The sequence below is a fragment of the Cnephaeus nilssonii genome (assembly GCF_951640355.1).
Source record: "Cnephaeus nilssonii genome assembly, chromosome: 5".
NCBI classification, from domain to species: Eukaryota; Metazoa; Chordata; class Mammalia; order Chiroptera; family Vespertilionidae; genus Cnephaeus; species Cnephaeus nilssonii.
Window position 1 is genome coordinate 29383507 of NC_137076.1, and position 23614 is coordinate 29407120.

The 23614-nt window shown below is 45.3% G+C and overlaps 1 protein-coding gene across 1 annotated transcript in view; it reads right to left on the bottom strand.

The window, feature by feature from the left end:
• CHAF1A (chromatin assembly factor 1 subunit A) overlaps nucleotides 1-23614 on the bottom strand; it is a 32920-nt gene that overhangs the window by 7436 nt on the left and 1870 nt on the right. The window contains exons 2-13 of the mRNA XM_079771262.1: nucleotides 22415-22465; nucleotides 20679-21541; nucleotides 13428-13484; nucleotides 9240-9469; nucleotides 8932-8992; nucleotides 8170-8238; nucleotides 5394-5620; nucleotides 4685-4853; nucleotides 4430-4510; nucleotides 3832-3921; nucleotides 2488-2740; nucleotides 1404-1894 (exon numbers count right to left, since the gene is read on the bottom strand). Of these exons, the coding sequence (XP_079627388.1) occupies nucleotides 1404-1894; nucleotides 2488-2740; nucleotides 3832-3921; nucleotides 4430-4510; nucleotides 4685-4853; nucleotides 5394-5620; nucleotides 8170-8238; nucleotides 8932-8992; nucleotides 9240-9469; nucleotides 13428-13484; nucleotides 20679-21541; nucleotides 22415-22465 (2642 nt within the window). The remainder of the gene's footprint in view (nucleotides 1-1403; nucleotides 1895-2487; nucleotides 2741-3831; nucleotides 3922-4429; nucleotides 4511-4684; nucleotides 4854-5393; nucleotides 5621-8169; nucleotides 8239-8931; nucleotides 8993-9239; nucleotides 9470-13427; nucleotides 13485-20678; nucleotides 21542-22414; nucleotides 22466-23614) is intronic.

The window sequence follows — 23614 nt, forward strand, 5'->3', positions numbered from 1 at the left end:
ATGGGACAAAACCACAGTTTTTCATGTAGGGAAACTATACAAATGAGGCTGACAAGGGAAGCGAAGCGCAGAAATGCAGCTGAGCCCCCACACTACACTGTGTGGGATTCTACCCCACCCCAATGGAGCAGACCACAGCACAAAGGTGACTGAGGGAGGGTTGATGGGGCAGAGGCCTGGGAATGCTACTTATGAGTTCACACAAAAGGTGTCTTCCAGCACCACCTATTTTCAAATCAGGGTCCCCAGCTTGTTTCAACCAGAACAGCCACATGTGGGTTCCTTCTAAGGCTGGGTTAGCAACAACATCAACCACAAAAGGTAGTGTGTGGCTCAAACAACTAACAGATCTAACGAAGCCCATCATTTTGGGCCAAGGCCCAGGGTGGGAAGTGTTTGGGAATTTAGAGCCCCTCCTCATCCAGTGGGCTCCCCATGGCACCAAGCTACATCCATAGGCAGGCAGAGCTGTGCCCACAAATGCTCATGGATAGGGACTCTGGGGAATGTCAAGTTGACATTGGACTGTTCCGATAGTCCCTCCTGCTGTGACAGTTTAAGGTTTACTGTCACATTCCAGGAGCAATTTCTCTTGCCTCCTCGCCCTGATTTTATTTTCTAAGCCTCAGAGTAACTCATGTCAGATCAGGGAATGGGAGTGGGGAGTAAAGGGGGCATATACCAACTCTTCTCCGTTACCACTGCTATAGCCTTCAGAGCACAGCTCCCAGAGCAGCCCGCTCTCCTGAAAAGGGCTCTGATTGGAGCGGGAGACCCAACTATCACACCTTCATTAAAATTTATAACTGTGAGATGCTGACCTAAAGTGAGGACCATATACTGAGGTGCCATCAAGCAATGAAAAGATATGAGGAAACTTAAATGCATATAACTAAGTGAAACAGCCAATCTGAAAAGCCTATATATTGTATGAGTCCAACAATGTGACATTCTGGAAAAGAGAAAACTATGGATATAGTAAAAGGATCAGTGGTTGCCAGGGGTTAGGAGGGGAGGAGAATGAATAGGCAGAAGAGAGGATTTTCAGGGCAATGAAACTATATAGTGTAATATTGTAATGGTGGATACATCTTACACATTTGTCCAGACCCACAGAATGTACCACACCAAGAGTGAGCCCTAATGTCAACTATGGACTTGGGATGTTAATGACGTGTCAACGTGAGTTCATCAACTCTAACAAGCATAGGGCTCTGGTGGGGGATGTTGATGCCAGAAAGGCTGTGCATGTGTGTGTTGAGGGGTAGGCAATATGGAAAATCTCTGTACCTTCCCCTCAATTTTGAACAATTTTGCCTCAATTTTGCTGTGAACGTAAGAATAAAAAAGCCACTTTGGGGCTTCCCTGCCCTGCCCAGGCCCTCAAGCACCCCACTGCTCACCTGCCCATCATGCCTGCGCTTCTTCATGAACTGAGTGATGCACATGCTTCCTGCTGACTTCCTCTTCAGCGAGATGGGTGTCCCCTGGCTGGGCCCTGGGGTGGGGGTGCTGCCACTGTCCTCTCTGGTAGCTGAGGGCACCATAGTGACATAACTCCACTGGCACGGCACGGGCAGGTGCTCCTGATCAAAGCTCTTCAGCACCTGTGAGTGGACGTACCAGCACATCCTGAAATCAGGCCTCTTCTCATACACCGAGTTCTCGGAAATAATACGCTTGAGCCTGGCCTTGGAGGGGACGGCATTGTCCTCGCTGGTGGTGGGGGTCTGCGGGCGGGAAGAGCCAGGGCTTGGAGGGCTGGCGGAGCTGCTCTCAGGACTGCTAGTGTCCTTGCCAAGCAGTCCTTGGCGGCAGCATTCCTGGTATTCCCGGATGATCACTTTGCTTCCATTCACATTCCCATGCAGCAGCGGGAGCAACTGGGCCAAGACTGGCAGGGAGAGGAGAGGACACGAGTGGGTGTCAGACATGGGAAAATAGCAATAAATACTGCACATGGTTCCTGAACCTGTCACCAAGATTGAGGGACACAATCAGCTTCAGATGGCCTTTTAAGGAAAGATTTAAGACATATGAACTTGATCTGGAAGAGATTCTGTGAAGCCCAAACTTCACAAGGCAGATTCATCCAGATAAAACCATCGCGACTGACTTTATGCACCTGTGTTTCCTTAGTAATGATCATCGTGCTCTCAGTCTGAGTCACTGGTCCTCCCCAGCTCTGAATAGTGAGGAGGCACAGGAGTTAGGAATGATTGTGACCGCGGGCCAAGCACTCTAGGCCTGTGTCCCTGTTGGAAAACTAGGCTAATTAAACTAGCTGCCTTGTACTGCTGTTGTGAATATCAGAGAAAAAAACAGTTGTGTCCAGTGAGTGCTAGCCTTTGTGATTTGTTGAAATAACTTCTAAATTATTAATTCACTCGCCTAAGAAGTCGCCTGCCCTTGGCCCTGGACAGATCTGGGCCTTGGAGCAATTGGGAGCCCGACCCCCTTCCACCCCGGCCCCAAGCCAGCACTCACTGTGCTGGTCCCTCTTCTTTCTCTTGGAGGCCTTAGGTGTCTGCTCCTCCTCGGGGAGAACTGTCTCTAGAAGGCATGCCGTGAACTGCTCTAGCACCTTCAGGTCGGTGCTGCCATCCTTGTCCGCCGCCCAGATGCAGCCAATCTTCACGGGCTGGAGCACGCGGAACCGCTTCCCCTTGGCTAGAAACTCGTCCCATTCCTTGGCCTTCAGCTTCTGGCGGACCTTGTGGTTCTCAGGGTCAGCACACTCCTTGCAGGTGAGAGAACAGGTGCTTACTCAGGGTCCCGACTGGCCCTCTGTCCCAGGCTCTGCAGCCCCAGCCTCGGGGACAGTGAAGGAAAGAGCATGTGGGTCAGAGGTGTTAACAGCCAGAGCCAGGGCAGAAGCATTTTCATGGATCCTACCATGTCCTAGTTGTCCCTTTTCTAACAGTACAGGAGATGAAACACACAGAGTTTTTCTGGACTGAATGGTAACTGACACATTTGGTGTTTCAGAAACATCTATCCTGTCTGGCTGTGACTTGCAGGTCGTAGGTATACAAGAGGCCTCTTAACTTCTCTCTCCATTTTCAGGTTAACAATGTCATCCTGGAAGCTGTTGAATCAAGTCGAAATTACATGCCCAGTACAGCCACAGGGCCGGGCATCTCCCACACCAGATGATACCACTCTCTAAGGCAGATATGCTTATGGGTACACCAGCCTGCCTCATTGATTGGAAATGTGTATGAGACACATGCCCTTCAAGTATGACTTTGAGACAAAATCATTTCACAACCGATAGGCCTTTGGAGCCCTAAAAAATGGCTTATTCAAAAGTTTAACCATGTGGCAAAATTTAGAAAGTTGTTGCTGTTGTTGTTGGTGGGGTAAATTCAAAGGGAAATAGGGGAACCTTATGGAAAAATGGAAACTTCTGTATTTTATATCCAGTGATGGTTTCACAAATATTGTCAATTATCAAAACGCATTAAACTGAATAAGTGTATGCTAATTACATTTCAGCTAAACAAATGTTAAAAAAAAGTTTGGTGAGCTGACCCATGAACCACAGTAACTCTCTGACCGGGTTTCTTCTCATGCCCTTCCGTCACAGTGAATTTTCTCTCACCTTTGCAAATTCTCCCCCCCTTCCAGACAAACTCCAGCTCAGGGTCTAGCATTTCCACAACCAACCATACACTGGGGCTCACCTTCATGGCTATGAGAAGTGAGATACATGTGGGATCGGACATGGATGGGCTGCGACCCTTGAGCACTGTCCCCAGGCAGCTACCAAGCTCCAGCCCCTGACTGGGCTCTTCTCTAAGCCAGTCAATTTCCTGTGCATCCACTCACCTCAGTTACTCCCTCATCCTCAGACAGGTACCCATGAGGCACGAAAAAACCATCATCCTCATCTTCATCTTCTACTTCATCATCATCATCCTCAAAAAAAAAAAAAAAAGTATGTTCACATGTGGAAACAGAATACATGCTTCATTAAAAATTTAAATCTGTATATGTCTAAGGAAGAAAAAAAAAAGCCATCTACTGCTGTTGTTCCTATGGACACCATGAGGATCAACCAAAACCCCATAAACGAATCCTATTATATTGCAGTGTGTGAGGATGGGTTGTGGGAGGGGGAGAACACAAACAAGTAAATTCAACCAATAAGGCAAGAGGCAGTGGCAGGGACCTGGGTGAACTAGAGAACGGATGTGCCCCATCTAGAAAGGGCAACACTGCTTCAGTAACAACCCACTACTGCTAGGCGAGCGGGTTAGTGTTGCCAAATAAGGTATTCCAAGAGAAGTTGGGAGTCCAGATGTAAACTGCTGGCTGACATTTTCAGACAACTCTGCAGGTGACACAGAAACTATGTAAAGGAATTCAGCCTAGGGCTGTTGCGGTCCTCTGATGGGAGCTGCAATCATTCTAGGTCTGCACTCACCCCTTCACTGTGAGAGAGAGACTCTCCTGGCTCCTCCTCTTCCCACTCGTCATCACTGTCCACCTCGTAGTCCAGGAGCTTCTGAGAAAACAGACATGCAGTGCGTCATTGCCACTTCTCAGGGTTGGGAGGAAAGGGCAGAGCAGGAAATAGAATACTCACGGAATTAAAGAGACCAGTGTAAAGGCAAACTGAGAAGGAAACACAGAAATACAGGTGTGTCTAGACCACTGGCACTTCTGCTTGCATGCTCACCCTGTCTTGGGCCCACGGGTCCCTTGGATGGATGACCGTCGTCGTCTTATTCCATGTCCCCCAATATGCTGGTCGGTGATTCTCAGAAAACTGCAGGAGCTTCATCCTGCCAAACTTCTTCCTTTCAGGAATGCCATCTACTTTGCTGCTTTCCACTATCACCACATCACTGAGGAGTAAGACACTGCACTCAGTCATATGCCTCCCTGGTGATGTGGTCACCCCGTCTTCCCATGGAAGGTCACCAACAGTCTACAAAGGCAGGTAACCATTAAGCAGCAGCAGCACCTATTCCTGAAGAAGGCTAAGGGAACATTTACTCCAGAGACACAAAGCAAGGAGGGAGAAACTAAAGTGCCACCATGGTGCTGCCCCATGGCATGTCTGTGAGCAGGTCATGGAGAGTAAGTGAATCAGCAAGAACAGGGAAACACCCCTCCAGGGAGGCCAGTATGGAAATGGATCCCTCCCAGGAGAGACTGGCACACCGGGATGGGCCGTCTGCACTCCAAAAGCACACCCGGAGATTTCGGAGGCTCACAGGAAGCCAGGAGAGAGATGAGACAAAGCACTGAAGCTAGGTCTGAGACCTGGAAAGGAGATGACTGGCCCAGGCCACAATGGCTCAGCAGTGAACCAGAATCCAGAGTTCTGCCAACTATGCTCTGACTTCACCAATGAGCACAGGACAGTCTTCTCGGGTACTAACCTGTTAAAAATGTCCGCATTCCGGTTAGAAACCACAGTGGGTCCAGACCTGAGGGGCCGCCGGCCTTTTAGATCTTTTAGGAAGGAGAAGTCGCCACTCTGTTGCTGCATGAGCTGGTCTAACTGATCACAGAGGTCTTGGTCAAAGGTGGTCCGACAAAAAGGGGCGAGGACCATGTTCTCTTTAATTTCAAAAGGGGCAAACTTCCCACAGGAGCCGGCCAGCGTCTGAAATGGAAATGAGATGTGATGGCACGCCTGGGCGATGGACGCCATCAGCAGAGGCATGGGTGAGCCACAGCACATTGCATTTCAGATCCATTGAGGTGGGCAAATCAAAGAAGAGATGCTGTGTGATGACAGGTTTCTGGAACAGGCAAAATTCCAGGGACAGAGTAGTGGTGGCCAGGGGCTGGTGGGGGAAGGAGGAGACTGTCTGTGAGGGAGCCATCAGGAATAATGGGAACACTGCAGATCTTGATTATTGCAGTGGTTGTGTGCCCTAATACAATGAGTACTCATTCAACAGTACTCCTGGAAATGGCAAATTTTACTGTAAATTATACACAATAAATCTGACTTTTCTTTAAAAGAAAAAAAAAAGATAAGACCTGAGCTCCCAGTGAGGAAACCAAGACCTGGAGAGTGACCAGCTTACCAAGAGCCACAACCATTATGATACAAGATGACCTTCAACACAGGGCCAATTTCAACACTGAAGGCTGACATGAACCTGAAACACTGGTGTGTGTGTCCTAAGAACCACACACTGTAAATTCTGAGAAGTTTGATTTCCCTGCTCAGACTCCTTCCACATCTTTTTCTTTAAAAAAAAAAAAAAATTTTTTTTATTGACTTCAGAGAGGAAAGGAGATGGCTAGAGAAATAGAAACATCAATGATGAGAGAATCATTGATTGGTTGCCTCCTGCACACCCACACTGGGGATCGAGCCTGCAACCCGGGTATATGCCCTGACTGTGAATCGAACCGTGACCTCCTGGTTCATAGGTCAATGTTCAACCACTGAGCCATGCTGGCCGGCTCCTTCAGCATCTTTAATGTCTGTGTCAGTGGAATCCAAAGCTGGCAGCACACGAGGGCATGGGAAGTCAGAAGGACAGCTGACATCTAAGTTCAATGTAAGAAAGCCAGTGTTTCACCTCAGCAAGGAAAGAACAACTGAGGCCAGTGGCTTCATCATGGCTCCACACAGGATCATCTGGGGACTGTCAGAAATCCTGATGCCCACAGCAGGCCCATGTTCTCTGGGATGGGAGCCAAGCCCAGTGTTCTTTAAAGCTCCCTGATGATGCCAACATGCACAGAGGACAAGAACTAGCTGACTATTCTCACTAACGAGCAGGTACTAGGAACACTGGGCATCCATATGGGAAAACTGGCCATGCCCCAAACCACAGGCATAGAGAATTCCAGCTAGGAGAAGGAACTAGACATAAAAAACAAACAAAAAACAACAAAACAAAAACCCCTAAGTAAAATAATTAAAACAAAACCTGGAAAAAAAAATTAGAATGCATCTACAACCATAGGGTAGCTAAGGCTTTCCAACCAAAAGCCAACTGCCATAAAATAAAAATGTTGACATTAAAACAAAAAATTACAACAAACAAGTTAAAAGGCAAGTTAACAGGTTGAATGCATTTGTGGTGTATATCACACCAAGAATAAAAATCCTGGCTATATAAATAAGTCCTAGAGATCAAGACAAAAAGCCAAACCTATAAAGAAATACAATGGCAAACAAATTTAAAAAGATGCTCAACTACATTAGACATCATGGAAAAATGGAAAGTTAAAAAAAAAAAAAGTCTATTTTTTACCCATCAGGTTGGTTAAGTTCAAAGAAAAGTCATGCCCTGGCCAGTGTGGCTCAGTTGGTTGGGCGCCATCACATTGCTGGTCAGGGCACATACCTAGGTTGCGGGTTCGATCACCTGTTGGGTACATACAGGAAGCAGCCGATCGATGTTTCTCTCTGTCTCTCTCCCGTCTTCCTTCCACTATCTCACGTAGCAATAAAAAGGAAGCCACCTGAGCATAGGCAGGTGAGTGACATTCATAGCACCATGGATGGGGGATCAATAGTTGAATGGATCTATATACTGTGATACCATCCACATTATGAAACATTACATAGCAACAAAAAAGATTGGAATAGACCCAAATGTGCCGACCTGGCAAAAATTCAAGTTACAGCTATGCAAACAATGCAGTAACATCACATATTCTTAGTGATCCTGATGTATGTGTATACAAATGCACAAACATACAAAGGGATCTAAATGAAGAAAGGTCTGGAAGGACACTCTTGCATCGGAGAAGATGGGTTACTTCTGGAGCATGGAGGGAGAAGAGAGGGGGCAGGATCTGGGGTCTGCACAAGCAGCTATTTCAGAGGGTGACTGGATGCCAGACTGGGGAAGCAGAACTCTGGGCTCTTGTCTTATGCTTAACCTTGCTTCCCATCTTGTGCATGAAGTCCAGAGGGTAAGGACTAGGTCTTCTCTTAACCCGCCTCATACAGCGACTCACACAAAATTTTTCATGAAGCGATCCCTAAACACACGACAGTCTTGTTAGCAAATGTGCCACTTTTTGCTTTTTCAAGGACATAGGGAGAATCTCTAGGCCCTACCAGAAATAGAAGCTCCCTGTGCAAGTGGAGGCCCCTCTGGTCAGAAAAAAGCTTTTTGTTTTCCCAAAAGAAGAGCCTGACAGAGATGAAAAGGAAGGCTAAACAAAGCTGCTGCTCACCTTGGGGGCCTGTGGAGTCTTTGGTTTCTGGAAGAACCTCGTGATTTCAGCTTTCTCTGCTTTAATGCGCTGCAATATAATAGAAGACGAAGAAATAAAAAGAAATGGTGTATTTTCAAAAACGCAAAGTCCCCTAGAACTAAACCCCGACCTTGTGGTGTGTTTTTTAATCCTCACCAGAGGATATTTTTTCCCACTGCTTTTTAGAGAGTGTAGAAGAGAGGGGGAGGAGGGGATGAGAGGGAGACGGAGAGGGAGAAACACTGATGTGAGAGAGACACATTGACTGGTTGCCTCCTACATTCCCCCCAACTGGGGCCAGATATCTAACCTGCAACCCAGGTATGTGCCCTTGACTGAGTAATGAATCCGTGACCTTTTGGTGCTCAGGCCGATGCTCTAACTGCTTAGCTATACCAACCAGGGCAAACCCTGAACATTTTAAAATTGAAAGCATTATTTTGGTGATAGCTCTCAAAACCCATCAACCCTCAACTGGGTACAGCAAGCAATCTCAAAGTGTCAGAGGTGCTCTTGTAGACAGAAAGGCCCGGATGTCCAGCCAGCAGGCATGTGACAGGCCAGCATGACAACAATCAACAGAAACATATGTACACACACATGCCAGTCCCTGTGGGGCCACTGAGCTTCTCATGACCTAAGGAACACAGGGCAGCAATAGGCAAAAATCCTGCTTATGAGGACTCCAGGATCCATTTCTCAAACAGACTAGAATATGGAGGTTCTGGGGAGGATGTCTACCTTTTCTTCTTCTCTCAGCCGTTTCTCCTCTTCCTTTTTCCTCTTCTCCTCCAGCTTAGCCCTGTGGGACATAAAATTCATTTTTAGCCAACCAGTGCCCCAAGCACACAAACAAAGCCTGTGTTTCTGGACAAGAACCCATGGGTCACTTTGGGTCTGCACAGGTGTCCCTGGCAGAGGCAGGAGAGGGGAAGAGGGTACCAGGGCAGAGGCTTTTTGTATCCCTTCCTCAGGGAAGATACAGAAAGGGAGGGAAGGGGGAGCGGCCTGGCCCCTGAGTGCTCAGGCCACCCTGGGAGGACACTCACTCCAGGGCCTCCTGCCGCTCCTTGCGCCGCTCCTCCTTGAGTCGCTGCTTCTCAGCCTTCTCCTTTTCTTCCTTCTCCCTTTTTTCGCGCCTCTCCTTCTCCTTTAGCTCTTTCTCTTCCTCTCTCCTCCTCCTGGCTTCTTCCTTGGCACGCTTGGCCTCCTCCTTTAGCTTCTCCTTTTCTTCTTTTTCGGCCTGTAACTTCAGCTGCTTGCCCAAACGCTCCTTATCCTACAGCCAAGAGACAATTGGACAGCTGTGTCCCTGTAGACCTCCCGGGAAGGGTCAGGCCAGCATGATGGGGACAATATGTTCAACCAGAAAGGGAAAGAATGGCCCAGCCGGCGTGGCTTAGTGGTTGGGTGTCGACCTATGAACCAGGTGGTAGCGGTTCAATTCTCAACCAGGGCACATGCCCAGGTTGCGGGCTTGATCCCCAGAGTGGGACGTGCAGGAGGCAGCCAATCAATGATTCTCTCTCATCATTGATGTTTCTTCCTTTTTTCTTTAATCCTCACCTTAGGATATTTTTCTACTGATTTTTAGATAGTGGAAGAGAAAAGGAAAGACAGAGGAATATCCATGTGAGAGAAACACATTGATTGGCTGCCTCCTGCATGCTCCCTGACCAGGGCCTGGGCCAAGGAGGAGCCTACAACTGAGGTACATGCCCTTGACCGGAATTGAACCCGGGACCCTTAAGTCCAAAGGTCGGTACTCTATCCAGAGCCAAACTGGCTAGGGCCATAATTGATGTTTCTATCTCTCCCCCTCTCTCTTCCGCTCTGAAATCAATAAAGAATTTAAAAAAAAAGGGAAAGGATAAAGGAACCAGTTCTAGAAGAAGCTTGATGGTCAATATCCGTAACATGGAAGTGATTTTTCCATCACATTTCCTTCTGTTGTGAGAATTAGCTATTATCACAGGATCTTGTGGGCCATTCAAAATAAGATTCATTTAAAACAGCTTCTTGTCCTAGCCAGTTTGGCTCAGGAGATAAGAACATCGGCCTGCGGACTGAAGGATACTGAGCTTGATTCCGGTAAAGGGCACAAGCCCAGGTTGGGGGCTCAATTCCCAGTAGTGGGTGTGCAGGAGGCAGCCAATTAATGATTTTCTCTCATCATTGATGTTTCTATCTCTCTCTCCCTTTCCCTTCCCATCTGAAATCAATAATATATATATTAAATATATATAATATAAATCAATAATATATATATTTAAAACATATTTTATTAATTTTTTATAGAGAGGAAGGGAGAGGGATAGAGAGTTAGAAACATCGATGAGAGAGAAACATCAATCAGCTGCCTCCTGCACACCAACTACTGGGGATGTGCCCGCAACCAAGGTACATGCCCCTGACCGGAATCAAACCTGGGACCCTTATCCACTGAGCCAAACCAGTTAAGAGTAATAAAAATATATTTAAAAAAAAACAACATACCCTCAAAAAAAAAAAAAAGTATGTTATTTAAATGTTTTTATTGATTTCAGAGAGGAAAGGAAAGGGAGAGAGATAGAAACATCAATGATGAGAGAAAATCATTGATTGGCTGCCTCCTGCACGCCCCCTACTGGAAATCGAGCCCACAACCAGGACATGTGCCCTTGACCAGAATCGAACTGGGGACCCTTCTGTCCACAGGCTAACACTCTATCCCCTGAGCTAGGGCTGAAATACTTTCCTGCCTGGCCTGCATGGCTCAGTGGTTGAACCAGGAAGTCACAATTCGATTCCTGGCTGGAATTTTACTTAATTAAAAAAGATTGAATAAATACCCCTGGGCTGCCTATGTAGGATGCCCACTATTCATTTGAGTTGCTTTTATTCAATCAGAAATCTGTTGGAAAGCCCTGGCGGGGGAGCTCAGTTGGTTAGAGCAGCGGTCGCCAACCGGTGGTCTGCGAGGTCCAAAAGGTTGGCCACTGCTGGGTTAGAACATCTTCCCAATGCACCAAGGTTGTGGGTTCAATCCCTGGTCAGGGCACATACAAGAATCAACCAATGAATACATAAATAAGTGAAACAACAAATCGATGTTTCTCTTTCTCACTCTCCCCCTTAAATTAATAAAAATTTTTTTTAAAAAAAATCTGTGCCAAGATAAAGACAGAAACACCTATAGGTTTTGCATCCCTGCCTTTAAAACAAAAGCATTTTTCTTTTCTTTTTTTTTATTAGTATGTTTTTATTGATTTTGAAAGAGAGATGAAAGGATAGGGAGAGATAGAAACATCGATGATGAAAGAAAATCATCGATTAGCTGCCTTCTGTACACCCCACACTGGAGATCAAGCCTGAAACCCAGGTATGTGCCCTAACCGGGAATCGAACCGTGACCTCCTGGTGCATATAGGTCAAGGCTCAACCATTGGGACACAGTGGCCAGGCACAAAAGCATTTTTCTTTCCATACCCTCAAAATCATACCAGATGACAGGGTTTATTTTATTTCCTTTAAAATGGAAGATTGGATGAGGCAAGGATAGGAAACCTGATGGGTACAGTCTTAAAACAGTTGGGAATAGATGATAACCATAAAAAATAAAAGCAAAGAAAAAAGTATTATTTTTAATCTTTAAAACAATTTCTCAGGATCTGAAAAGAAAGGTAGATGTGAAGAAAGGACAAAGAGTAATTTGTATTACTAAGGAGAAAGTAGCTAATGTCTTTGATATTTGTTAAAGTGGTAATGCCTTGTTTTAGCACATCAGTGCCTCATTCCAAAGAATTGGCATGCAGTTCGAGGCACTGAGTTATTAAAGAATCTTGAATTCATGACCAGAAGAGCAGTTAGTTTCTAACACAGCACAGGGTAACTTTTAAGGACCATTACATTACCACCAAAGATGGTCTTCCCAAGGTGGGGAGCCCAACAACTCCTCTGTCAGTCTGGGTGTATGATTATGCCTTGTCTTTAGAGAATATTCTACCTTCTGTCCTTTTTAAATATATATATATTTTTATTGATTTCAGAGAGAAAGGCAGAGAGAGAGAGAGAGAGAGAGAGAGAGAGAGAGAGAGAGAGAGAGAGAGAGAAATATCAATGATAAGAGAGATTCATTGATTGGGGGCCTCCCGCACGCACCCCACTGGGGATTGAGCCCGCAACCTGGGCATGTGCCCTTGACTGGAATTGAACCCAGGACCCTTCAGTCGGCAGGCCGACGCTCTATCCACTGAGCCAAACCAGCCAGGGCTCTACCTTCTGTCCTGATAACCCTTTGGTTGCTTTAATAAAAGCCACGGGATATCTATATGACTTTCAACAATAAAGTAAATTAAAAACACACACAAAAAAAGCCATGAAGGCAGTTAGAGATGTTTGAATGTTCAATTCTCACCAAGTATCCTCAGCATCTTCACCTGACACATAGGATACTTAAAAAGGTGCCTGGTCTCTATTAATGAGACTAGCACCTCTCCTCTGGTGTATAAGAAGACAGAGGGCTCTGTAAATCACAGGTCAATCAGATAAATCAGGTCTCTAGCCATACTTGAGTCCCGTCTCCACTCCCACCCACATGTGGCCTTCTCTGGTATCCCAATGGAGAATGAGATACACTCTAAAGAAGCCATCAAAACTGGACCTACAAAAATCGAACACAGCCATAAGATGGACGGCACACGAAGCACCTGGTGAGTAGACAGCCAACTGTCATCAATCAGTGCCCATTCCGTGAGCTGGCATGGGAGGTAGAAACCCAATGGCCTTCTCTGTTCTTCATGGCAATAAGAAAGAAGGCCCCTGCACCAATGTGTGTGAAATGTGGTGAGCCCCAGATAATAGAATCCATGACTCAGTAGTAAATCATTAAGTAGTAATCACCCACCGAGTGTAGGGGAAGCAATGGAACCTAAATCTATTTGTAGAAGCCTGGGATGCAAGGAAAGGGACTAGGTTCTTGTGAAGACAATTTTAAGCTACAATAGGATACACAAATATTATTATGATAATAATGAAAGCTTAGAAAAGTCTACATGCAAAGCCTTAAGCATCCGCAAAGCTAAAAATGATGGCAGTCTACCAAGCCCAGATATGTAAAATGAAGCAAGAGTTACAATGAGGGTCAGGATAAGCCAGGAGAGGTAATAACTGGGCTGATGGAAGGGCAAAGGGCTTAGCTTATATTTAATGCAAAAAGCACAACAGGTTAATTTTCTATTTCAGAGAAAAAGTCTTACTCTTTGTAGTCTCATCTTGTTCTTCTCGACAGAATCTTTGACCAATTTCTTCGTTATCTGAAATGAAAGACATTTATCTTTAAATGTGAACTGTTTCAGTCACTTTAACACATTACACAGTCCTCTGGGGAGAGGGAAGAAGGGAACAAGTGACCCACACTATTAAGGACTTATTTGCAAAACAAGAAAAATGAAAACATTTTCAGGTGACCAGTTTTTACCATATAGAACCAAAATATCTTAGTGGGGTCATAAACTGCAATGAAGTACACATGTGTGCATCTAGGGACGAGAGGTAAGATGGGAGAGGCAGATGACACAAATGAATGACAGGTTTGTGGGGTGGGGGATGGACAAGCACAAGAAAAACAAGACAAGCTTGAAAATAGAAGCAATGCGGACAACACAGAGTGGTATGATTTGTAGCCAACTAGAGGACATACCCTGGCCAAAGAGGATCGAGCTCTTACAGGTAATTTACCAGAGAATTGTCAATTTTATGTAAATTTTGTCTAAAAACAATCTGTCCTCTCTGTCTGGTGCAGTTCTGTTTTTAGAATGCAAGCGAATGCTCAAGAAAAAAGGTCAACTTGCCAGAGGAGGCAATCTGATCTAGAATTCCTATGTTCTAGTCCAACCAATGTGGCTCAGTGGTTGAGCATCAACCTATGAACCAGGAGGTCATGCCTGGGTTGCAGGCTCAATCCCCAGTGGGAGGCCTGCAGGAAGCAGCCAATCGATGATTTTCTCTCATCACTGATGTTTCTCTCTCCCTCTCTGAAATCAATAAAAATATATATATTTTAAAAAGAATCCCTATATTCTAGAGCATAGCTTTTTCTATCACCCTGCTTCAAACTGAGAGTGGTGACAAGGACTTCTCAAGACACATGGTTGGATTCATGGTGGCCAAATGGTCTCTGATTAAAATATGAACATGCCCAGCTGGCATGGCTCAGTGGTTGAGCATCGACCCAGGAACCAAGAGGTCATGGGTTCAATTCCTGGTCAGGGCACATGCCTGAGTTTCCGGCTCAATCCCAAGTAGGGGAGCATGCAGGAGGCAGCCGACTGACGGTTTTTCTACCTCTCTATCCCTCTCCCTTCCTCTCTCTCTAAAAACCAATAAAAATATATTGTAAAAAAAAAAAATATATATGAACAGGAGTTCAGACTACTGGCCTAAGCTCTCTGCAGAGCAGGGAGTTCTAACAACCAAACCATTAGGTTGAAGAGCAGTGGGGAGAGAGTTCAGACTTGGACAGGCAGCCAAAAAATAAGACTGAAGTGGAGCTGGAAAACCAAAGGTCCATTTATCTTAAGATATTGACAAAACTATATAACTGTGATTTCTCTATCTAGGAAAGCCTCAGCCCCAACTAAGACTGCTGACAGAATAAAACTCATAGATTAATAAACTAAGAAGGCATCCTTCTTGTCATATTAAGTTCTTTCTGGACTCAGCCTTCCTATAGGAAAAGGCTGAGCAGTCATCTGAAAGCCTTGTGTTGGCAGGAGCTCAAATGCCACAGAGATTACGCCCAAGTGAGCATGCGCCAACTGCAATGCCAGTTACCAAAGCCTACCAAGGGCCTAAGAAAAAGCATCTGCAGGGGAAGGTCAATGGGGAAAAAAAGGAGACATATGTACTACTATTTGTAATACTTTAAACAATAAAATAAAAATTTTTTAAAAAGCAAGAAAAAAAAAAAAAAAGCACTTGCCCCTTCAGAATCCACTTCAGCTGCCAAGTCTATGGGCTTCACCCCCACAGTAAACGATTTAACAGCAGAATTTGTAAGTTGCTATATTTCTCTGTCATTGTCCTTTATTTTGTATTCAAAGATTATAATGGATGTGATTTCCAGACTCATATATGAGTATTTGGGAGTGGTGATGGGAAGTGGAACACACTTAGTCTTGCCCATACTTGTGGAATTTCAGTTGCAGAATCTAGTGCCTTTTACATTGCTTCCCTTTGCTGTGAGTCCAGGAATACTAGAATTAACATGAATATCAGAAGCCACTGTAATGACATGCAACAACCTCAGCAATTACGATTTAATATAAAACCAGTATCTTTACTAGACATACGGGAGGACCTTATTGGTCTAATATAATTTTATCTTTGTGACACATGGCGTAAGTATTTATAGAACTCTCTCTCAAAATCATGGGCCGTATGTTTTATCTCTCTGGAACATAACTGCCAAAAACAAAACCCAGGATCCCAGAAGGAGGCTGAAACATACACCAACTACCTCCTGTGAAAGCAGATTTAACCATGTGTGTGCATTAAAATTTCTACACTTTATCATGAGAATCCTATTTATTCTGCTCTCCTTATACATAAGATCGAATTTCTAAGCTCAGAGCAGATACACAGTGAATGAGGTGAGGAGGCTGGAATGGATGGGCTCAGTAGCAGCAGCAGCTGAAAATTTAACAGCAGGAGAAGGCACAACCCAAATTGGTCCGGCCATATTTGAGTATAAGTGGAAAAAATTATTCAATGGGAGCCCACAAACCTACTGAACAGCCCCAGGATCCATGTAGAAGGAAGTTCATTACAATTACCATTCTGCAAAGGCAGAGAATTAGAGACAACAGATATATCCATCATGAGGCTGACTTTGTAAAGTGCAGTATATCCACACCATAGGCAGTTAAAGAAAGATACCTCTTCCCATCCCAAAATAGAAAATGAGACACCCTCCAATGAAAAAGAAACAAATTTACAGTATACACTCACATAAGAAAACAAAAACGATACTGTGATGATAATGGCAACCTGGAGGAGAAGAAGGGGACTGTCATGTTTTAATAGTAATCTTCTAAACATGGGGAATTTAATACTTGTAAAATTAAAAGTATATGTGAAAAAGTTTCAGTGATCTGGGCTCATTTGTACAGAGACAAGGCAAAGATTCCAGTAACACAACTATATCAACATTATCATCTGTGGAATAATTAGCACATCTCATTGCAAACAAACTTGGGAAATAGTTCTACCACAAGTGGTAAAAAGCTCTAATCATCTCTAATAAAATGGTAATATGCAAATTAACCATCACTCCGCTGCATAAGCCACGCCCACCAGCCAATCAGGATGAGTATGCAAATTAACCCCGATCCAAGATGGCTACAGCCACAGAGAGCAAGGTTTCCCAGGTAACAGAGCAAGCCAAGCTTTCCATAGCCGTTGCAGGCCTAAGCCTCCACTCAAGCTACAAAGTTTCAATTATAGAAGGTAAACAAATTCAAACAAATGGCGGCAGAATGGAGCTTGAGAGAGCAGGCCAGGGTTGCCGGTGGCAACAGGGGAAGCAAAGCTTTCCACACACCCTGGCCGGGCTCACCCGCTTAAGGCTACAAAGTTTCAATTGTAGAAGGTGAATTAACTGCCACAGAAATGGCTGCCGCCCCAGAAATGGCTGCCGCCCCAGGCTACAAAGTTTCAATTGTAGAAGGAAAATAAATTCCAGATACCAGGGCCTCCCCTTGGGTTGCCAGGAGGCGTGGCCGGCCTGCAAACCACCACAGGCCCCTCGCTCAGGCCGCCCCACACCCCAAGGGAACCCCCACCTGATCCGGGACACCCTTCAGGGCAAACCAGCTGGCCCCCACCCCTGTACCAGGCCTCTATCCTATCTAATAAAAGAGTAATATACAGATTGATCATCACTGCAACACACAATATAGCTGCCCCCATGTGGTCAAAGATCCTGCCCCCATGTGGACACAAGATGGCCACCACAAGATGGCCAGCAGGAGAGGGCAGTTGGGAGGCACCCGGCCTGCAAGGGAGGGCAGTTGTGAGGGACCAGACTTGCAAGGGAGGGCAGTTGGAGGTGATCAACCCTGCAGAAGAGGGCAGTTAGGGGTGACCAGGCTGGCAGAGGAGGGAAGTTGGGGGCAAACAGGCTGGCAGGGGAGCAGTTAAGCATCAACCAGGTTGGCAGGGGAGTAGTTAAGGGGGTGATCAGGCTGGCAGGCAGAAGCAGTTAGGGGCAATCAGGAAGGCAGGCAGGCAAGCAGTTGGGAGCCAGTAGTCCTGGATTGTGAGAGGGATGTCCGACTGCCCGTTTAGGCCCGATACCACCAGGATTGGGCCTAAACGGGCAGTCGGACATCCCTCCAGGAGTCCCAGATTGGAGAGGGTACAGGCTGGGCTGAGGGATAACCCCCCGCCGTGCACGAATTTCGTGCACCGGGCTTCTAGTGCTAAATAAAGCTCTTTAAGCTAGCAATAAAAGGTGTTATAAACTGTTTTCCAAAGTGAGTCTCTAGATCCCTGGGAAGGGACAGCAGGACCTGCATTTTAACAAGCTCCCAAGAAAAACAAACAAACAAAAAATAAAACCAAAACAACAACACACAAATAGAGGACCAGTGAATGCCTAGGAGTTCCCAAACACAGTGGTACCAACTCCAGGACTAACAGAGAGCAGTAAAAACCACACGTTACATGGTAATATGAAACAATCAGTAAGCTTCCAGCAAGTGTCTGGCTACACTCTGGAAAGGTGGTGGCGAGGGAAAATGGAAAAACAAAGTGTTCCCACAGTAACAGGGATCAGGAAAATCTCAAAGGCCAAGGCAGGAAAAGCTGTTCAAGTTACGTACCAATCACAAAAGGCACAAGCAAATCAGGAAATCCACTCATTTCACTTTCATACCTTTGGTGCCACCCAACATCAGGGGGCTCTACTTCCACTCTTGCGATGGAATGGCCCGATTTTCTGCCACAGGCTCTGGGACAGCCAGAGCCTTCACCACTTGCAGTGTATATGACTTGCAAAGCTGTGATAACAATGCCTTCTAGAGCATTTCAAAACCCCAATCCTGTGCTCAAAGTAAGACCTAGCATCCCAGATGTAGGTTTCCCAAACTGAGAGCACCTAGTTCCCATGCTCAGCTGTCTTAGAGCCATTTGGGCCAGTGGACAGAGTAACATTGTTTCATGACAATGACCAACTATGTGACTTCATATTCTCAGGTTTGGCTATGAGCATTAACTTAATGAAGCTATTAAGAATGGAAAAATGTAATGTCCTGTTCTCCAGGCTAACTGGCTGTGACACATCACGTGATAAAGTAGTTCTGTAAAGGATTAGCATCAGTCTGAAAGGATTCCAACCAAGAGGGACTTAACAATATGGCTGACAGCAAGAGGGGCTCAAATTCTGATTTTGAGAGTCTGAGTAACAGCTCAGATGGAAGTTTAAAAATGTATATCTAGCCCTGGCCGGTGTGGCTCAGTGGATAGAGTGTCGGCCAGCGGACTGAAGGGTCCTGGATTCGATTCCAGTCAAGGGCATGTACCTTGGTTGCGGGCACATCCCCAGTAGGGGGGCATGTAGGAGGCAGCTGATCAATGTTTCTCTCTCATCGATGTTTCTAACTCTCTATCCCTCTCCCTTCCTCTCTATAAAAAAATCAATAAAATATATTTTTAAAAATAAAAAAATAAAAAATAAAAATGTATATCCAGGCCAGGACGCTGTGGCTCAGTTGGTTGAGCATCATCCTATGCACTGAAATGTTGCCGGTTCAATTGTCCTGATCGATTCCTAGTCAGGGCACATACATACTTAGATTGCAGATTTAATCCCCAGGTTAGGGCGAGTACGGAGGCAACCAATCGATGTTTCTCTCTCATAGCAATGTTTCTCTCTCCCTTTCCCTCCCTCTCTCTCTCAAATCAATAAAAATATATTTAAAAAAAAAATAAAAATGTATATCTACCACACTGAGAAGCTTAGAAAAAAAAAAAAAGACTGCTCCACTCTTGATATTTTATGAGCCCACAGAGGAAGCCATTTTCTCCTATACTTAGGAGATGAAAAACAAGAAATGGAATCATCTAGAAAAATGAGTTCCTTAGAGCAGCAATCGCCAACCTTTCGGATTTCACGGACCACAAGTGGTACCTGGACCACCAATTGGCAACTACTGCCTTAGAGATCAAATTTCAGAAAGTGATCAAGGTTGGTGGCTTAGGGTCAAATTAAGCAGGTAGAGATTAAATAACCCACCCCAGACCCAATTTTATATATTAAAAACAACAACAACCTAAGATGAACAAACTAAGGTTCCACAAAATAAAACAAAAAACCCAAAACATCTTTAGACACACTTTGGGATTCTTAACTGATTTTACCAGTTTTATCTACAAGACCTTAAGGACAGGTGAAAACAGTGACATTTGCCATTGTGCTGATCAGACCCCAATAACAAAGTCAGCCTTCTGTGATCCTTAAAAATCCTTTTGTTTCTGTTGCTTTGAGTGAGGTTTTTAAGATGGGTGGCCATGCCCTAGCCCCGTGGTTGGCAAACTGTGGCTCTCGAGCCACATGCGGCTCTTTGGCCCCTTGCATGTGGCTCTTCCACAAAAATACCACGGCCTGGGCGAGTCTATTTTGAAGAAGTGGCGTTAGAAGTTTAAGTTTAAAAAATTTGGCTCTCATAAGAAATTTCAATCGTTGTACTGTTGATATTTGGCTGTTGACTAATGAGTTTGCCGACCACTGCCCTAGCCAGTTTGGCTCAGTGGATAGAGTGTCAGCCCACGGACTGGAGGGTCCCGGGCTAGATTTCAGTCAAGGGCATGTACCTCGGTTGTAGGCTGGATCCCAGTCAGGATGAGAGCAGAGACAACCAATCGATGTGTCTCTTTCACATCAACGTTTCTCTCTCTGTCTCTCCCTCCCACTCTCTCTAAAAATCAATATAAAAATATCCTCAGGTGAGAATTAACAACAAAAAAAATTGACAAGAGTTGACTCTACAGAATTCCCCACAATATTCTTCTTGCTGTCTCGGGGTCTCTTTACCAACACTGACTGACTCTTTACCATCCCTACAAGTCTGTGCTATAACAGGAAGAAGGAACGGAGGGAGCTGAGGCATTACAGTTGTCTACTTACTGTCATCATTTCCTAAAATAGCTAAATTGACCAGACTACTAACTAGGTGTGAACAACAAAGGCTACAGAATGGCCTCAACACACTGGTGATTAACCCAGCCACCAACACAACCCAACGTACAGTACTCATCACTGAATACCGCTGATGGAATTTGATATTGAAAAGAATCAGAATTCTGCACCAGAAGTTACAAGACCTAGTTAGTGGCCCCACTCACTCAGCCTCTAACCACCACCTAGGGGCATCGTGTCCCCAGATGAAAAGGCGCTGTACTAGAAACACCATCAGCACTAACATGCTGGGATTTGGGGAGATACTCACTCTTCGGACAGGTGTGAGGGTGGGGAAGGTACTGGGACCGTTGTGCTGACTTTTGGAAGCACGCCACCCTTCAGGTGAGCTGGTAGGAGAGGAAGAACTCGGGGAGGAATGGCTGAGAATAGAGTCTTCTCCGTGGCTAGACTCTAGCACTTCCCTCCGGGAGGGCGTACCCTGGTCCAGAGGGATGGTTGGAGACTTGGCTCCAGGTTTTATACTCAGGATATCCTGCAAGAGCACCACGGGCACCTTCCCTTTGAACAAGATGCCTCCAGCTTCGCTCCAACCGTCCTGGTCCTTCTCTGAGCACGTTCTCGGACCATCTGTCAACTGGGGACAGCTCTGAGATGCTTCCTGTGCGTCTCCTCTCCTCTCTGTGCTCCCTGAGCCAGCACCCTCCTCCTCTGTTTTGCATGGAATGTCTAAAAGGGTCTCTTCAGATACTGTTAGCTCGTCCTTCTGACTAGCCTTCGGCAGCCCCCCCTCATCTCCAGCTTCTTCTCTGACCCTATTTACAGCCTCCTCCAAGGAGGGACAGGCTGCAGAATTTAGTTTATTGTAGGTTGAAATGTCGTCTGGTTGGTCACTTGAGTCCTCTGTCAAATCAATGATGACTGTGGTCTCGTCAATACTGGTTTTGACTCTACTTTTTAAAAAGTTATCTAAGGGACCTTTCCCATTGACAAGTTTTGGTCTAAAATCTATGTCAGAACCCATATGAAAATTGTTCTCCAAGTTGTCCAAAGAGGTTTCTACATCGGGGACTTGACTTTGTGCAGGAGCACTTGGAGAGCTTCTTATGTTGTCCAATCTGTCCTTGGTTTTCTCCTTTGGGGCAAGATTCAGGCGCTTGAAGGGCAGACGAGCTGAAATAAAAGACAGAAGGAGACCATCCTTACAGTGAAAGTGTGAAGAGTGACAATTGATCAATACTTTAACATTCCATATACTCAAAATGACCCAACCTTGCTGTGTGTGTGTGTGTCTTTTCATAATTTTACAGTCTATAAAGCAATTATGCCCTTGGGTCCTATGGTTTGCCCCTAATCTTTTAACCTCAGGAGACTATTGCCCTAAACACAATTCCTACCACCACCAAACTTGCTATCAGTTGTCAGAGGAGAAGGCAAATTGTTACAGGGGGAAACTATATACCAAATTTTAAAAACCAGAAACGGTGGTTTTTAATACAATCCAGCCACTAATCTGGCCTCAGTGTAAATGCACTCCTTTTTTACACAAAAGGATTTGGGGACATTTATCTTCCTGCACAACAATGGTTCAACTGGGGCAGCTGTGCCCTCTAGGACAGCGGTCGCCAAGGGGTGGTCCGAGGACCACTGGTGGTCCGTGAGGTCCGAAAGGTTGGCGACCACTGCTCTAGGGAACATCTAGCAATGTCTGGTTGTCACGACCTGGGGGAAGAGATCAGGGATGCTGCTAAACTCTACAATATACAGGACAGTCCCCCACCCCTGAAAAGTTACAAAATGTCAATAGGGGGGAAGTAGAGAAAGGCTGCTGTAAAGGCAGTGACCTCTGATTTATCCCTGGGAACCTAGGGAAACAGAGGTATAATAAAATGGACTCCCAGGCTTCCAAATGTAAAGTGCAACTGTTTTTCTCCCCTACTGCTAAGGAACCCAACCCTCTGCTCAAGGGGAATTAAGAAATATAACTGAGGAGGCAATGAAGGATATAAATTAGGAACAAATATTAACCCATTCCCAGAAAGTTACCTTGTATTAACTTCTTGACTGGAAAAGCTGGTCTGTCTTTGCAATCCATTACTGTGAATAAAAGTGTCAAAGGATACGTAATTAAATGCTGGGAATAATGAAAGTAAATACATAAGTAGCACCTATTATGTACAAAGTGGTTACCCAGTGGGAGTGACTTTGCCACCCTCACCCTTGAGGAGCTGGTAATGTCTAGGGACACTTTTGGTGGCCATGACTTGGGGGAAGGTTGCCACTCACATCTAGTGGGTAGAAGAGAGGGATACTGCCGAATATCCTACAATACACAGTATGGCCCACCATGACTAAGAATTATATGGCCCAAAATGTTAGTAAATGAAGAAATCCTGCCTGTACACTGTCACACCTCCTTGATTTATTTTCCTTGTGGCATTAATCCCTCTGAAATTTACACTGTTTATGACATCTCCTCCTACAGAATGTCAGCTCTAGGATGGCAGGGAGACTTGTTCTACACTGTACCCGGAGCCCCTCACTCAGGGGCTGGCACATAGGGGGAAAGCAATGAACACTGTAACACCAACAATGAAGGGGGGAATAGTAGAGGAAGAGATAAAAGAAAACACTGTATCACTCAAGTCACCATTAATAGGAACTCAAAACATCTACCTTCAATCCAACCAGCTCTATAAATTAGAATAGGGTTCATTTTCTTTTAAAATAGAGTTTATGGCCCTAGCTGGTTTGGCTCAGTAGATAGTCAGCCTGCGGACTGAAATGTCCCGGGTTCAATTCTGGTCAAGGGCACATGTCTGTGGTATTGTCGGTTCAATACCCAGTAGGGAGCATACAGGAGGCAGCTGATCAATGATTATCTCTCATCATTGATGTTTCTATCTCTCTCCTTCTCCCTTCCTCTCTGAAATCAATAAAAATATATTTTAAAAAAATAAGAGTTTATGAAGGTAATACAACTTAAAGCACTTTGAGCTGGCCAGGCAGGAGCTGAAGCACTGTCAAAAAATAATAAAGGAAGCTCTGGCCAGTGTGGCTCAGTTGATTGGAGTGTCATACTATACATGGAAAGGTGATGGGTTTGATTCCCAGTCAGGCACATACACAGGTTGCAGGTTCGAGCCCCAGTTGGGGTGTGTGCGGGAGATTAATGTTTCTCTCTTACATGGATGTTTATCTCTCTCTCCCTCCCTTCCTCTCTCTAAAACCAGTAATAATAATAAT